At 39.3% G+C, this 16,995-nt stretch overlaps 1 protein-coding gene across 1 annotated transcript in view; it reads right to left on the reverse strand.

Moving 5' to 3' along the window:
* Positions 1–16,995, reverse strand: part of CFAP54 (cilia and flagella associated protein 54) — a 298,883-nt gene that overhangs the window by 91,167 nt on the left and 190,721 nt on the right. The window contains exons 50-53 of the mRNA XM_032646796.1: positions 15,363–15,442; positions 13,267–13,436; positions 3,185–3,290; positions 682–829 (exon numbers count right to left, since the gene is read on the reverse strand). Of these exons, the coding sequence (XP_032502687.1) occupies positions 682–829; positions 3,185–3,290; positions 13,267–13,436; positions 15,363–15,442 (504 nt within the window). The remainder of the gene's footprint in view (positions 1–681; positions 830–3,184; positions 3,291–13,266; positions 13,437–15,362; positions 15,443–16,995) is intronic.

A 16,995-nucleotide genomic window follows, 5' to 3' on the forward strand; every position in this document is an offset into this window, starting at 1 on the left:
CATTGAAAATAAATGTGCTGTAATTTACGAGAAGTACTTTAGGGTATTCAAATGCTGCAAAAGTAATAATGATATTCCATGAAATAATTTAATTTGGGAGATGGGTAGAGATGGGTGAATAGATAGGTTTACATATAGATAACTATTAATCACTGCAAGAACTCATATTTATATGTGCCAGGCGATAATCTAAGAACTTTAGAAATTTAACCCATTTAATTCTGGAAATAATCCTATGAAGTAGGTACCACATTTCCATTTTCCAGAGGAGGAAACTAAGGCCTAGGGGGGTTAAGAAATTTGACCAAGATTACACAGCAAGGAAGTGGTGGATAGAGTATTTGAACTCAAGTGGGGGGTGGCTCCAGAATCTGCACTCTGGACCCCTGAACTATGCTGCCTTCCTAGACGACAGGAAGGCGTGTGCATTAGCATTCTGAAATCTCCTTGCCTGCTTTGCATACAGTAATATATATGCCATTTGCAGTGATACAAGGGACTGCTGAAAATGATTATTCTCATTTAATAACTTGAATTTTTTATTCTGGAAACAGATAAAGCTAAGAAGTTATAAAATGTTAATGGTATGATAAAATACATCCCAAGAAAACCTCTGTTACCTAAATAAAATTAAATTTTATGAAAAGTTTGATTAAGGAGATGGAAATAGGACATTTGTACCTTTCACGATTCCAATGCCACGAATCTGGGCAACAAACGCAGTCACCAATGCTAAGCGGCACCTCAACCACAGATGAATGTTGAAATATTCTCGAGAATTTAGGGAAATGGGATCTAAAAACTCATTATCATCTGTACTTTCAGTGGCCTAAACAATATTAAAATGATAGTTATCTTTCCATTTAAAAATGTCCAAGTTCTAGCCTAATGCTAAATGTAACATAAGTTAAGGGAAGCAGCGATATAATTTAACAGTATTAAATTTTAATTTTAGAAATTATTCTTGAACATTCTATAAAACATAAAAAATACACAAGAAACAAAAATCACCCATAATCCCATGCTCCTCTATTAACACTGATCCTCATATAAGTGCTTTGCAGCATTTCTTTCTCTCTGTATACTCACTGTTGAAAACTAGCTTTGCAGTCTGAATTTTTCATTGCAAATTGTGTTATTATCAGCAGTTTCCATACCTTCAAAAATTTTGTGACCATCATTTTAAAGGCTGAAAAATAATCAGTAATACTGGCTAATGTTTACTGAGTGCTTATTATGGGCCAGGCACTGTGATACATGCTTCATACACATTAGTTCACTTAATCCTCCTGACAAGCCCAAGAGGGGTTATTATTATCTCTATTTTTCAGATGAGAGAAGCGAAGCCTAGGAAGGCTAACTATTTGCTTAAATGTCATCATATTTTGGCGGAGGCTGGGATTCAAGCTTGCATCTTTCTGAATTTAGAGCCCACAGTCTTAATCTACTACATTACACTGCTATGTGCTGCTCACATCCCAAACATATATATTTTATGATTTACTACCCTCATTATTACACTTTATAAAGGGAGTGGCCAATGTTCAGAGCTACTGGGAGGGAGGTGACAAAGGAACTTTTCCAGGGAGCAATCAATCTTAGACACTTCATCTAGAACAACACCCATTTGTTCTAGGAATTTCCTGCTACACATCTCTGACAGCTCATCATCTCCAACCAGTCAGCAATACCTGCTATCAAGGAGCTGTAACCTGGACTTGACAGGGGCTGGAACGTGACAGACAGGTGAGGAGCAGAGGGGGAGGGGGAGCTGTTTCTGAACCAGAGTAAGAAGTGAACAGAGACCCCGAGACAGGCTGGTGATTAGAATGGGTACACCACGTACTTGAGGAGTCTAGTGTTTAGATTAGAAATACAGAAGAAATACCCATCAACATACCTTAATCTCTGCCTACATTGCTTTTATTACTGAAAAGCCAAGTCATGCTTAATCTAAATCAGGGTTTCTCGACCTCCGCATGACTGACATTCTGGGCCAGATTATTGTTGTGAGGGAAATGTCCTGTGTGTTATAGGATGTTTAGCAACATCCCTGGCCTCTACTCAGTAGATGCCACTAGCACTCCCTCTAGTTATAACAACCAAAATGTCTCCAGGCACTGCAAATGTCCCCTGGGAAGCAAAATACACCCCCCCCCCCAAGTAACAAGCATTGCTCTAAGTAAATTTTCAGAATCAGAATCCTTTTTAGCCTTTATACTGCTTTTACTGTGGTAAGAAATGAGTCAATTAGTTTTGCTTTTTTTTTTTTTTTTCCTGCGGTACGTGGGCCTCTCACTGCTGTGGCCTCTCCCGCCGCAGAGCACAGGCTCCGGATGCACAAGCCCAGGCAGGGGCCATGGCTCACGGGCCCAGCCGCTCCGCGGCATGTGGGATCCTCCCGGACCGGGGCACGAACCTGCGTCCCCTGCATCGGCAGGCAGACCCTCGACCACTGCGCCACCAGCGAAGCCCCAGTTTTGCTTTTTTGTAGTGACATTAGATAGTAGCAATTTTATTAGTAAAGCTTAAGCTTTATTTTATTTATTTTAAAATGAGCAAGGATTCTATGTGCTGAATCTTTATATTTTAATCCTAAACAACCCTGTTGTTATTAAATTACTTGGTCTAATCAAAATCCAGTGAAATTTCAAAGAACATGTGACACCAGTTGTCAAACAGACTTGAGGGCTTAAACGCAGAAGAATTTAACTATGAGAAGGAAATAGCACAAGGTACTATTAGCACAAGGTAGGAAACAGCACAGGTGGGAAATAGCACAAGATAGGAAATAGCGTAGGTGTCACACTGGTAATGCTAAAGAAGAAATAAAATCAAAAGTGAAATGAAGAGCAAGTCATGCGAAACAACTTTATTTACCAGTGACATCAGATCTAGAATACAAGAATGATACATCTGGTGGGACTTCAGTCACTATTACATCCAGTCCCATCAATTCCCAAATGAGATTACATAATTTAAAAAAATTTTAAGGAATTTGCCCAAAGTATACCAGCTAATAAATAGCATCAACGGGGCTTAAACACAGATCTTTTTACTCTAAATTCAATGTTTTTTTCTTCTTTACCCCTTTGTTTCATTCAAATAGTTATACAATTTCCTAGCATGCCAATAATTATTCCGTAAAAAGTGTTATCAGGATAAACGTTAAATTCATACATACATAATCTCCTGGAGAGATGGAATTCTCTGTGTCATCTTCTACTACCTTCTTTTTAAAAAGTTTTGAATCCTGGAGAAGTTTAAGTGTGGAAAATGCTATCGCAGCACTAAAATAGAGAATATGTTTTAAATGTTATTAGTATGACACTCGTGGCATTTGTATGTTATTTCCTAAGTCTCTTCCTCCAAAAAAACCTCCCCATACTCCCACCCATCCCCAAAACTGTTAGATGCCCCTTCTACGTGCTCTAATAGCACCCTGGCCTTCACCATAAGGTGATACTTACAGCATTATTTAATTGCCTGTAAAACTGCTCTATGTTTGTCTCAGCTAATTTGTCTTATCCCCTGCTGACACCCAGCATCTAGTAGCTTGGACTAACAGGAGCCAAAAAATATTTTTAAATGAAAATGAGTGAATGAAAGAATAAATGAATGAATGAATGTTTCCAAGATCTAAAACAAAATTTACTGACAATCTCATTAATAAAATGAGCACACATGTATTTTACATACATCAGGATGTGGTTCTCCAGTTTTCTGACATTATAAAACTGTTTTGCGGGCTTCCCTGGTGGCGCAGTGGTTGAGAGTCCGCCTGCCGATGCAGGGGACACGGGTTCGTGCCCCGGTCTGGGAGGATCCCACATGCCGCGGAGCGGCTGGGCCCGTGAGCCATGGCCGCTGAGCCTGCGCGTCCGGAGCCTGTCCTCCGCAACGGGAGAGGCCACAACAGTGAGAGGCCCGCGTAACGCATAAAAAAAAAAAAAAAAAAAAAAAACTGTTTTGCTTAATGCTGTGCACTTGGAAACTCTTAAGAAAAATTACTGCTCAATCAGTATCTAGCAGTGCCAGGAGGGAAAGGTACTTAATGCAGAAAATAGAAGCCAGGAGATAGTAATTCTCCTCACTTCCTGTTGTTCAGTATGTAAATTTTTCTTCACTTTAAACCATCACATCCTCCTTCCCTGTAGAATGATAAATGTATAATTGATGTCACACTTTTTCAAAATATTTTAATAATATATGTTAACAGGTTCCTTCATTTGAAAATCTATTCCAAAACAAAATTCAAAATATAGAATAATCTGTGTACCTGACGATGCTTATTGCAGTGCTACTTCATAACACAGAAAGACTGAGTGAAAGCCAAACGGACAATGTATCCTTTATCTAATGCCCCACTAGATATCTCCACTTGAATAGTGAATAACAATCACATTTAAGAGGTGTTATGGGTTAAACTGTGTCGAGGTCCTAACCCTCAGTGCTCATCATGCATCCTTATTTGGAAATAGAGTCTTTACAGAGATAAACAAGCTAAAATAAGGTCATTTAGGGTGGACCGTAATCCAATATAACTGGTGTCCCTATAAAAGGGGGAAATTTGGACAGAGAGACAGACATGCACAGAGGGAATATGATGTGAAGACACGCAGGGAGAAGACAGCCTGTGACTGGAGTGATTCATCTACATGCCGAGGAACATCAAAGACGGCTGGCAAACATCAGAAGCTACAAGAGGCAAGGAAGGGCGCCCCGCAGAGCTGCCAAAAAGAGCAGGGTCCTGCCGACACCTTGATTTTGGACTTTCAGCCTCCAGAACCGTGAGACGATAACACTCTGTTGTTTTAAGCCACCCAGTCTTGGGTACTATGTTGTGGCAGGAAACTAGGATAGGTTAAAAGCAGAGCCTCTTGCTTCCACCTCCTCCACCAAACCTACTCCTCTCCCCTGTTCTCTATCCCAGATAGAGGGCCCAGTATCATCACCGCCTCCTCTTTGCCTCACACTCTGTGTTCAATCCATCAACAAGTTCTGTCAACTTCAACTTCAAGATCTGGATACCAGCCAGCAGCTCGTCACGTCCGCACCTCGTCCACTGCCAACGCCTCCATCCAAGCCACCGACATCTCCAGACACCCATGGGACTTGCTGGCCAGCCCCTGGAGTCCTGGTCTCTATGAAGAGACCACAGTGATCTCTCTTCAGGATGTGAATCAGATCACGACACTTCCGCTGTACTGTTCCAGAAGCCTCCTGCATCCCTGGATTACGGTCAATACACCACCTCCTTTGGGTCAGTTAGTGAGGTTTCTAGCCAAGAAGATGACCAGCCTCATCTGGGTCCAGGGATGCTTGCAAGAAGGTAGTTAGTCTCTGTGTGTAGGCTCCTAGAGTATGTACATATGCTCAACTCTTAATTACATTGTTAAAGCCTTTTTTGTATGTATCTACACATTGTATTGAAAGATATTTTCTCTCTTTTTTCCCCTCAACTTTATTTTAAAAAATGATAACTCGTATTTACTGTACTCACCACCTCTCAGGTGCTGTGTTAAATGCTTACTGTGAATTAATTCACTTAATCCGTACCACAAACCTACAAGGTATGTACTGTTATCATGCCTATTTTATAGTTAAGTTAACTGAGGCCCACAAATGTTATGTGACTTGCCTAAGGTGACTCAGCTAGCAAGAGGAGGTAGGATCAGAGCCCAGGCCACCGGCCCCTGAGCCTGTAGCACCCTTAATCATTAAGCTACAATGTGGCCTCTTTCTTTTCACAGTTCTAACAAGCTTTGGCTTTGTTTATACTGGCACAGTGTTACTCGTTGCCACATTTGTATTACCACATGGTTATTGTCGGCTGCACCTTTTACAATATAAAAGGCGTTCTTTGTCCAGTTTAATGCCTTTTGCCTTGCATTCTACTTAGCAGACTTCATGAAACGGGATTATTATAAGGATATTAAATATGGTATTTAGTCTTTCACGTGCTCAAAAATATGTATTGAGCACCTGCTATTGGCCAGGAACAAATCTAGGGGCTATGGATACAGTCCCCGGCCTCACTGAGCTGACATTCTATTGAGAGCAGGGTATTCTTAACAAAGAGGAGTGCTTGGCAAATAGACGGCTCTCAATGCATCGTAGCCATTACCATTATTAGTATATAAAGTTGGACAGGGAATATGCAGGGACTAAATTGATTTTTTTTCTAAGTTGTTAACTAGCATCAAAACCTTTCAGCCATTATTGAATTTCAATCTCCAAAGATTTTACTGAGTCCTTAAAATGGTTTAGATACTTGTAGAATATTTTCTAAAGTATGGTTTGTGATTATCTAAACTTACTAGTTTTTTTTTTTTTTTTTTAAATAAAACTAAACAAGGAAGCAAGAAAACAGCAACAAAAAACACAATGCTGATGGGGTGTGTGTCCAGGTACGGAATCTCTTTTCCCCCACACCTTTCCTCCCTGAAGGATACATACATGTTTCTAAGGCACCTTGTTTACTGAGTAGCTTCAGAGGTTAGCACAGGATGACAACTAGAGGGCCCTGAAAGGAGAAAACGATGCCCATCCCACTCTTCTGACCTGAAGCCCAAATTCTGATTTCAAGGGAAATGAGGTATGAGGTTTGGAATCTTGCTAACCCCAAAACTTAATGACTAAAATATAAACATACTGTATGTCCTAATCCAGCTGGTACTGCTTAGTTGCACAATGGAAAACTTCTACTTCCTCCTCTGCACTAGGAAGACAGGAAGTGTAAGGAGGATTACCCACTACAAACAGTCAAAATCCCAGCAGGAGGATGTTTCACTCTTACACAAAATAAAAAGGCTCAAATGTTATTCTATTTAGACAATAAATCAAATAGAAAGGAGAATTGGAAGGAACACTTCAAAAAAAAAAAAAAAAAAAGACAGGATTCTGAAATAGAGAGGCAGCCCTGAAAGAAGCAGAAATACAGTTTGAATAACTCTGATCCCATTTATTTCTTATTAACATTCATGACAAAAATGGTCAGTTTGTTCTCATAAAATCTATGTGGCTCACTCTACCTGTCACCCTAGGGAATGTGCCTTTCAATTTCCTTGACACATAATTTTATTAGAAGTATCATGAAATGTCAAGCTAACCAGCATCTGGGAAAGGGACTGTCCAACACTCTCAGCAGCGCCCAGACAGAGGCGCATGGAGGGTAAAGTTCACCTACTAAAACTCATTCATCCTGACAGTAGGCTTCCCCAAGTGACAGCTCTGCTGCAAAAAGCCAGCAACATCAAAGTTTCTGCAGGTTTTTTCCTAAGGGCCAAGCCCATGGATTTAAAATCGGGGCAATTCTGGTATACTTGCACATTATTTGCATACATCTATCTGGTCTTCAAATTAAAGTTCTATTACAACACTCCTTTCTGTGCCATTTTGTAATGTGTAGTTTCTCGTTTCCTTCTTTCTCCCTAAAAAAAAAAATCACTCATATCCTCCACACTAAAAGGGTATAAGACACGTAGAGAGCTAGGGAAAGAATGAAGCTAAGTGACAAGAAATACTTTCTAGGGCTGCTACTGCTCTCTGGGACACAGTTTGGAGAAAGGAGTTCTATGTGCCTCCATAGGAAATCATATAGCCATATAGTCATTTATATATATATATATTATATATATATATATATATACACACACACACACACACACACATATATATTCAATACATATAATTATATATAGAATATATAGTTAGATATATAAACATTTTCTAAATATACATTTATATATTATATATTCAAGTCATTTATTTCTATAGGAAACAGTATAGTAAAAGTTCCTTCTGTCTTCAAACTTCAGTGGGGAAAACAGTGTATTATTATACTAAGCCTATTTTAACCATCAATCAACTACCATTGTCTTCTTTTTTTTTTTACCATTGTATTCTTAAAGATAGCTACAAATGTGACAATACTCTAAACGAGTGGGTCTCAAGTGTTTTTACTCTCAGCACACATTTACATCGTTAAAAATTATTAAGAAACCCCAAAGAGCTCTATCAATATTTACCATATTGGAAATTAAACGGAGAAATGTTTAACTTAACATTTATTAATTCATTTAAAAATAAAAATCATAAACCCATTATATTTAATATAAATAATGTATTTTTATGGAAAATATATTTTCAAAAACCAAAAAATAGTGAGAAGGATTCCATTGTTTTTGCATTTTTGCAAATCTCTTTAACATCTGGCTTAAAAAGAGAAAATCTGCTTAATAGAAGACTTTCGTATCTGCTTCTATATTCAGTCTGTTGTGACATAATGTTTTGGATGAAGCGTATGAAGAAGACTAGGTCTCACACAGATAGTTATTGAAAACGTGGGAGGAGTATTTTAAGAGCCTCTTCAAATAATTGTGAATATTCTTCCTTGACACTATACCAACATGTGACAAATGATAGTTTCTTAAAAGTGTGTTGCTATGTGGAATCCACTACCATACACTGATGAACTTTTCCTACTCTGTTACATGGAAATCCATCAGTCTGTCTTGTTAACCAGGATTTTGGAACATCATGCACTGGCCATTTGGAAAACATTAGCTCCCTGAGCTAAATAGATTCCCTTAACGTTGAAGGATTTCATGACACAGTTTTTAAAAAACGATGCTCGTTAATATCACCACCAGTCCCATCAAAAAAATTTAAGCATTAGAAAACTGTCAAGCTCATGATGGCAAATACAAATTTTCCAAAAATCCAATTTTTCTATGAAACTTTAGATTTTATCATTGACAACAAAAACTATTAGTTGTTTCCCTAGAAGTGGCATGTTCGTTTTGCTCATTTTCAGCAGAATACCTGTCAAATACCCAAGTCTGCATAATCATGGTTTGTCAGTTGTTTTTTCAAATAAAAATGTTGTTCCATGAAAAAAACAGCTTGTTCAGCTCTCAGTTCATCCACATGTGTGCTGTTCCTCAAGACAACCATCAGACTGTGATATGCAGCAGAAGTGCTTGAGGTATATTTCCCACTTAATATATTCCCACAGAATATTAAAACTACATTCGAGGGCTTCCCTGGTGGTGCAGTGGTTGGGAGTCCGCCTGCTGATGCAGGGGACACGGGTTCGTGCCCCGGTCCGGGAGGATCCCACGTGCCGCGGAGCGGCTGGACCCGTGAGCCATGGCCGCTGAGCCTGTGCTCCGCAGTGGGAGAGGCCACAGCAGTGAGAGGCCCGCATACTGAAAAAAAAAAAAAAAAAAAAAAAAAAAACTACATTCGAGAATAGGTATTTATAAATATAACAGATTCTACTGCTTCATCAAAGGCATTCTTAAGTAAATCTGGCTTTTTTTTTTTTTAATTGCAAGCGTGCAGCAGTGAAGAACAGAATGGCTAGTAGTTCGGTTTGGTGTCACTGCTTTGATTCATGGTGAGCTACCGGAAGTTTTACCACTGTTGCTTTTTCAGCATCAGTGCAAATAACAACACAGTGAAAAAGGCAAGCAACCTCTTAGTTTTATAAACTATTATAAACATAGTTTACTATGTTATAAACTACTATAAAAATAGTTCTGACCTTACAGACCTCCCTGAGTTTCAGGAACGCCCAAAGGTCTGAAGACCACACTTGGAGAACCACTGCTCCAAACAGACTTTATGGACCTTCATCGCTGCTTTCAAACCACAGAAATTTTAAATTCCCCAAAACCTATACTGTCTCTAGCATAAAATCAAATTTAGATGTGGTTAATCATGGAATAGCCTTCAGTCAAGGCTCCCACTGATGAGACAATTGTCTGTTTCCAATCTAAGCAAAAGCAAAGGGGGATTTCTGCTGAATTTATTTCCCCTTTGCAAAGGCTACAAGAGGGCTTCTCCTGTTTAAAGAGAATGGCCATCTAAAAAATTAACTCCCTTACCAAATTCTGAATCTAATGCATAGAACTTAAAACATGGAATTTTAGTATAATGAGAAAGTTGAGGGAAAAAAATTTGTTTCCATCTAATTTGATCATTTCTTTTCATTCAGTGATTATATGTTTCAGTTCTAAAATTTCTATTTAGTTTTTTTTTTTCTAAATTCATCTGTTCCTTTTTTATCTCCTCTCATTCTCTTCCATCCTTCACATCTTTGAACAGTTTATTTCTTGGGCTGGGAAGCTGCCATTTGTTGTGCCTGCTAACTCTCTTCTGTGGCTCTTTCTTCATTTGGTTTATGATATTTGACTCTGTGCTACCTTTACCGGCGGTTATTTTCCATGAGAGTCCTGCACTTCCTAGGTAATCTCTATGAGACAGTTTTGGTTTTGCCTCTGCTCCAGCTCTGTGATGTCAGGATCAGTTTCAAGGTTAATTTCCCAGGGTTTCTGCATTTCATTGTCAGTGCCAGTTTGGACCCTGCAACTGCCAATAGCATTGATCTGAAGAAACTGATTCCCTTGGGTTTTACTCTTTTTCCATCCAGGGCAGGCAGCAGTTTCCTTGCTGGTCCCCAGAGACCACTGTGGAATCCCAAGCTAGGGGACAGTTTCATTCTGTATCAGAGAAACAAAGAAGACTGGACTGGGATCCTACCCTACTGTGTACCAATTATATCAGAGCATCAAATTTGCCCTCTCTGCTGGGTCACTTTCATTAGCATATAATACATCATCGCTGCTCCCATCTCAAGAAAATTTGTCTTGACCCTACTTCTACCAGCTGCTGACATCCTATTCCTCTACTCCCCTTTACTGTAAAACTCCTCAAAAGAATCATCTTTACTTGCAGGTTCCAATTTCTCTCCTCCCATTTTCTCATAAAACCACTCTAAATATGCTCTTTCCCCCACTGCCTTCTAAAATTACTCCTGCCGAGGTCCCCAGTGACCTCCACGTTGCTAAATCAATCCAATGGTCAATTCTCTATTCTCATCTCAGTCTATCTGGAGCTTTTGGCAGAGTCATCACTCCATTCTCCCTGATACACTTTCTTCACTTGGCTTTCAGGATTTCATAATCTCCTGGTTTTCATATATTTACTGGTCATTTCTTCTCAGTCTCCTCTGCTGGTTCCTCATTTTCTCCCCAGTCTCCAACCAAACCCAACCCTCAGTCCTTGGTCCTTCTCTTTCTTTCATCTACTCACATTCCCTAAGGAATCTCATTCATTATAAAGGCTTGAAATACTATCTATATTCTAAAGACTCCAGAATATTTGACATTTTCAATTGCACCTCCAAGGGACATAGTCTAAACGCGTCCAGAATCTAACTTCAGATCTTTCCCCTAAATAAGCTCCACCGCCGCAATCTTCCCCACTGTGGTTAGGGACAACTTCTTTTGTAACTCCTCTCTTTTTCTCACCACTCTACAGCCAATCCATCAGCAAATTCTAATGGCTCTACTTTCAAAATATACCCAGAATCCGACTTATCACTACCTCTAGTGCTACGGCCCTGATCAGAGCCACTAACATATTTCTTCTTATTATAGCAGCTTCCCCAGCTGATCTCCCTGCTTTCAAACCCTTTCCCTCTTACAGTCAATTCTCAACCTAAAAACCAGGGTTATCCCTTTGAAGTGAAAATCAGATGATGTCATTCCTCTGCTTGAAACAATACAATGACTCCTTACTTCCCTCAGAGTAAAAGCAGAAGTCTTCACCCTGGCCAGAAGGTCCTATATAATCTGCCTCCCCCATCAAGGATGACCTCTTTGAACATCTCTCTTAAAACTCTCGCTCGCTCCATTCTAGCCACAAGAGACCCCGTGCTGTCCCTCAAACATGTATCAGGCATGTTCCCATGGCCTGCAACACTCCATCTACAGGTATTTGCATGGGCCCCCATGTTTATTTGTTCACATGTCACCTCATCAATAAAGCCTATCCTGACCACCCAAAATTTGGTTCAGATGTCAAGATTGATGCCATACACATCAAGGGAGTGTGAAAAGGTTGATTACTCCCATAGTGAAACTATCCAGGAAGAGCAGGGCAGCCTCCCAAACAGGTTGAAAATGTCTTGAGAGAAAAGAGAATGGAGACTGGCTGGGCTTTATAGTAGTTAATGGGTGGCGCTGGGGTAAGGGTTCCCACGTGTGGGCCAGGTTGGTGTGATTTAAACGTCCCACCAGCACCAAAGGAGGGGGCAACTAGGCTTTCTTCTCCAGGTGTGGGGCAGAGGGGACGGGGGTGGCGGAGCTTGAAAGCAGTCAGTTAACGAACATCTAAACGGAGTCATTCTTTTTATTACAACTGCACAGTTTTAACAGGATAACCCCTCCTCCACCCCCTGCCTCTACCCCTGATATTCTCCATAACACTTATTTTTGGCCACACTATATAATTTACTTACTTGTTAGGTTTACAGTTTATTGTCAGCCTGTTTATTATCTAGTAGAATATAAACTCCATGAGGGTAGGAGTTTTGTCAATATTGTTATATATTTTGTGTATACTGTATATATCAGTGTTAGGATACAGAACTTAGGACCATGCCTAGAATATCGTAGGTGCCCCCAAATTACTTGTTGAATGAATTACTTAATGGTAAGATAAGAAATTTGCTCATTATTCAAAGAATCACTATTGAAAGTGTTCTCACAACAGAGGTGTTTATAATAAATGATAGGGGAGTTCTTGAAAGTATATTTCTATATTATTCAATACTAAAAAATCACTGAGAAGTATTTTTAACTATGCAAGTGTTTCTATGTCTATGAGCTTATGAATACAGAAACTATGTTCTATTCATCTTTGTCTCCTTGGTGCCTAGATCAGAGCCCAACAGTGAGGCAGTTAGCAGATACTGGTCACTATATATGAATGAATCAATGAACAAATGAAAAGAAAGCTCTGACATTAGCAACTGCATCACATTTTAAAAATGAGCCACCTACAACAGTTTATTAAGTGGTTGATCACAGCATAGTTCAGGAGATGTCACTTTTTCAAAATAGAGCTTGTTTTTAATGTTTTTATCGGTTGTCTAGGGAGAAAACACCCCATAGGTGTTATTTGTAAAAAAGCTATAAGGGATTTAGGTTCTGCCTTTTAAAAATAAATTATTAATTAAAAAGGAGAACTCTGTGACTTTGTTTATGTTTCACATAAAACATCCTAGCTATATGCTTTAATAAACCAATTAATTTGTTGAGAATTATAGTTTTAAATGTAGTAATGTGTGAAAACTCTCCTGAATAATAAAAAACAAGTCTGTTCTATTAATCTAGGAATTTATAAAACTTACATAAAATTTAGGTATATTTTAACAAATTAGAGCGAGGAAGAAACTGTGATGCCGAGACTCGCCTGTATGCTGCCCGGTGTCTCTGCAGGGCGACTGCAGCCAGCTGCAGCCTAACCTCCACCACAATCTCTAGCTCGCCAGCCGAACACTGAGAGAGGTTCTTATGGCCTGGATGCTCCATCTCTGACACAAGGAAGTTGAGCCTGTCTTCAGCTTCTGTCAGTAAAATTGACTAAAGAAAGAGCAACACACAATCACCCAAGTTCAGAAATAATACAAATCATGTCTCATTCTTATTCATCAAATATTTCTCAGGTACTGAAAAGTAACAATGAATGGAAGACCTAAAAGTAAATCTGAACAAAATCATCAGAGAAGAGAGCTCAGTGAACAGGAAAAAGACAACAGGGAATGAAAAGGGAAGTAATGGCAAGAGTAAGTGTGTAGCAGACCTACTAGATCATGGACTTGAGGATATAGGGAGGGGAAAGGGTAAGCTGTGACAAAGTGAGAGAGTGGCATGGACATATATACGCTACCAAACGTAAAACAGATAGCTAGTGGGAAGTAGCCGCATAGCACAGGGAGATCAGCTAGGTGGTTTGTGACCACCTAGAGGGGTGGGATAGGGAGGGAGACGCAAGAGGGAAGAGATATGGGAACATATGTATATGTATAACTGATTCACTTTGTTATAAAGCAGAAACTAACACGCCATTGTAAAGCAATTATACTCCAATAAAGATGTTAAAAAAAAAAAAGAGTAAGTGTGTAGGGCAGTGACCCTTTATTGCATGCACAGCCAGTGCCCATACTTGCTTATTCATAGTAGCTGTGTTCTAGAAAGTTGCTGCAAACACTGAGTCAGCTAATACTGAAGCATTGCTCCTAGGGAAATACAGGGATAGGTTCCTACGAGCCTCTGGTCACACCATTTTTGTCAGCTGATCAGTATATAACCTTGTCTAATGTGTGTTTATGTTTAAAGACACATTATTGAATATACAGTGTAGATTCATTAACCTTGAACTCACAGCCAATAACTCTACAACTCATGCCTGATCGAAGTTGTCTAACACACATATTTTCTCCAAAAGGCACATCACAGCCTCCTTGCACTTAGGATTACTAGACAGCTCTTCAGCACTATGCATTAGGGGCCATTTCAAATAGTGAAAAGATCAACAAAAGACCCCACAAAAATGCAAAAAGCTTGGCAATAAATGAAAAGGACACTTGTTTATAGTATGAAAGTGGAAAGAAAAAGTCAGCATTGCCTTGTTCAGCTCAGCTGGGAATGTGCATATCAGGCAACTCAAAGTTTTCTATGCTCTGTGCCTGCCCCAGATGACCACCAAAGAGCAGAGAGTATTGATTTGGGAGTTACAATTAAATTTTAGCAGATAAGCAAGTTAGCAAATACTGAATCTGTGAATAATGAGGATCAACTGTATTTCAAATTAAACTATGGTAACCTAACTGGTAATGTAAAGATAATGAGATTTTACAGTTGACAATCAATACTAAATAGCAATAGCAATACTAAATAGGAACATGGCAAAAAAGAAAGGGACCAACCAATCTTTCAAGGAACAGGTCTCTAAAACCTTGTTTGTATAGAGCAGTAAATACTATATAAGGACTAGGGTAATTTAGTATAATGGTTAAGAACGTGATCTGTATTTTATTAGTTGTATGGCATTAGTGAATTTCTTACTGTCTAAGCCTCAGTTTATTCATGGTTCAGCACAATACAGTTCAAAAATGATTAATATGTACATCACAGAGTTGTGAGAATTAAATAATCATGCAAAGTGCATGTCACATAGTAAGCACTGAATAAATGGTACTGTTGTTGTTCCTGTTGTTATCACTATTATTATTAGGAAACACCAAACAGGGCATGGAATGCTCAAATCCCATCAGATAATAAATCTTATTCCCCGAGGAAACTTAATCAAGTTAAAAGGTCAAAGTCTGACACCTCTCGGCATCTGCTTTTCTCATGGGGAGTAGACTCCATCCCTGGCCCCAACCCACGCTTAGGCAAGAAAAACTACGTGAGTAAGCACAGTCCTGAAAGTTGACCTGTCCAGGGCCTAACAGTGGGCTTTCTGGTAACAGATTCACTATGATTTGAAAATTCTTTTAAACTTACCTTTAGTGTGCTAAGTGCGAAGTCCTCTTTCATTTGTGTAAGCTGACAAAGTAAGCCTCCCTCATCCTTTAAACACACCTCTATAAGACACAACATTTTGGAAGAACTAAGGATATCTGTGGTTAGCTTAAATATTAATTCTAATTTACAAAACTCATCATTAGTTGGGAAATTTAATGTTTAAAAACAATCACAATGATAATTAGAAACACACTGCTCTATCCAATGGTCCCTAAATATCAGACATTAGAAGACAGGCTGATTCTTAAATTCTGAAAGGATCTTTTGGGTGCCTGGTGATGCCATTCAAGTTATCGGCTACTGATATAAAATAGCGGTTCCTCACCTGGGATCCCAGGACCCCTTAAGGTCCTCAAAGAATTGGGTTGGCCAGGAAGTTCGTTCAGGTTGTTCGTAAGCTGTTAGAAAAACCCGAACGAATTTTTTGGCCAGCCCAATATTTTGGGTCTTCCAGATATTTATAATATCTTGATAAGATCTCCTTGGAAGTGTCAGTTCTGCTGATATGCTCCAAGACCTCTCTGGAAGTGTCAGTTCATGCCCCTCACTCTAAGAGCAGAGAGTGAGACCATTTGGAACAGCGCAAACTACAATCCTCAAATATCTCAAAATTCCTACCCACAATCCAAAGCTGGCCCTCATTCTGAGCGAGGGAGCATTGAGAGAATTTAGATCACAAACTTTGCCTGCTATAGTAAGCCTGGCTTCCAGACTACAGGAGGGATAAAAACTACAAGTCATTATTTAACTAGGAATTAATGCACAAATTACCCACCTAAAGAGACTAAGTTTGTCAAGTGGAAGAGGGAGTCCAGAATAACATGGAACTGAACACACCTGACTTCCTCCCTTCTTCCAACTTCAATTTGCCTGGCTCTTCTCCTAAATTAGGAGACTCTGGAGCTAGAGGGTCAGCTGAGTATGAGGGAGGGCCCAGAAGAAAGATCTGGGACTAGGTCTTCTCCCCTAAGGGAAAGTGAGAGACAGGCAAGGATAGAAACAGAGGAATGCTAGGATGATACCAGAACATGAGAAATCCTGGCAAGAGGTTAATCCACCTCTCTCTCCTGCTCTCTCTGCCTCCTGAGTGACCCCAACCCCTGTGTGGCCCTCCCATGTTGTAGCATGCCCGTCCCTCTTGGGAGCTGTAAATAACAAATTCTGTTTTCAATGGCAGCCATCTCCTGATCTGTTGGCCTCACCACACCTGAATAATAAAACTTACACTTTAAAACAGAGGCCAATATTATTCTGATACCAAAACTAGACAAAGACACCGTAAGAAAACTACACAATACATGTTATGAATATGGATGCAAAAATCTTCAACAAAATCCTAGCAAACAATCCAGCAACATATAAAAAGAATTATACACCATGACCAAGTGGGATTTATCCCAAGAAAGCAAGGTTGGTTAAACACTCAAAAATCAACCAATATAATACATGCCTACAGATAGAATAAAAAACAAAGACCATATAATCATCTTAACAGACACAGGAAAAGCATTTAATAAAATCCAACACCTCTTCATGATAAAATCACTCAACAACCTAGGAATAGAAGAGAAATTCTTCTAGCTGATAAAGGACATCTATGAAAAACCCACAG

Source organism: Phocoena sinus, chromosome 10, assembly GCF_008692025.1.
Source record: "Phocoena sinus isolate mPhoSin1 chromosome 10, mPhoSin1.pri, whole genome shotgun sequence".
Lineage (NCBI taxonomy): Eukaryota > Metazoa > Chordata > Mammalia > Artiodactyla > Phocoenidae > Phocoena > Phocoena sinus.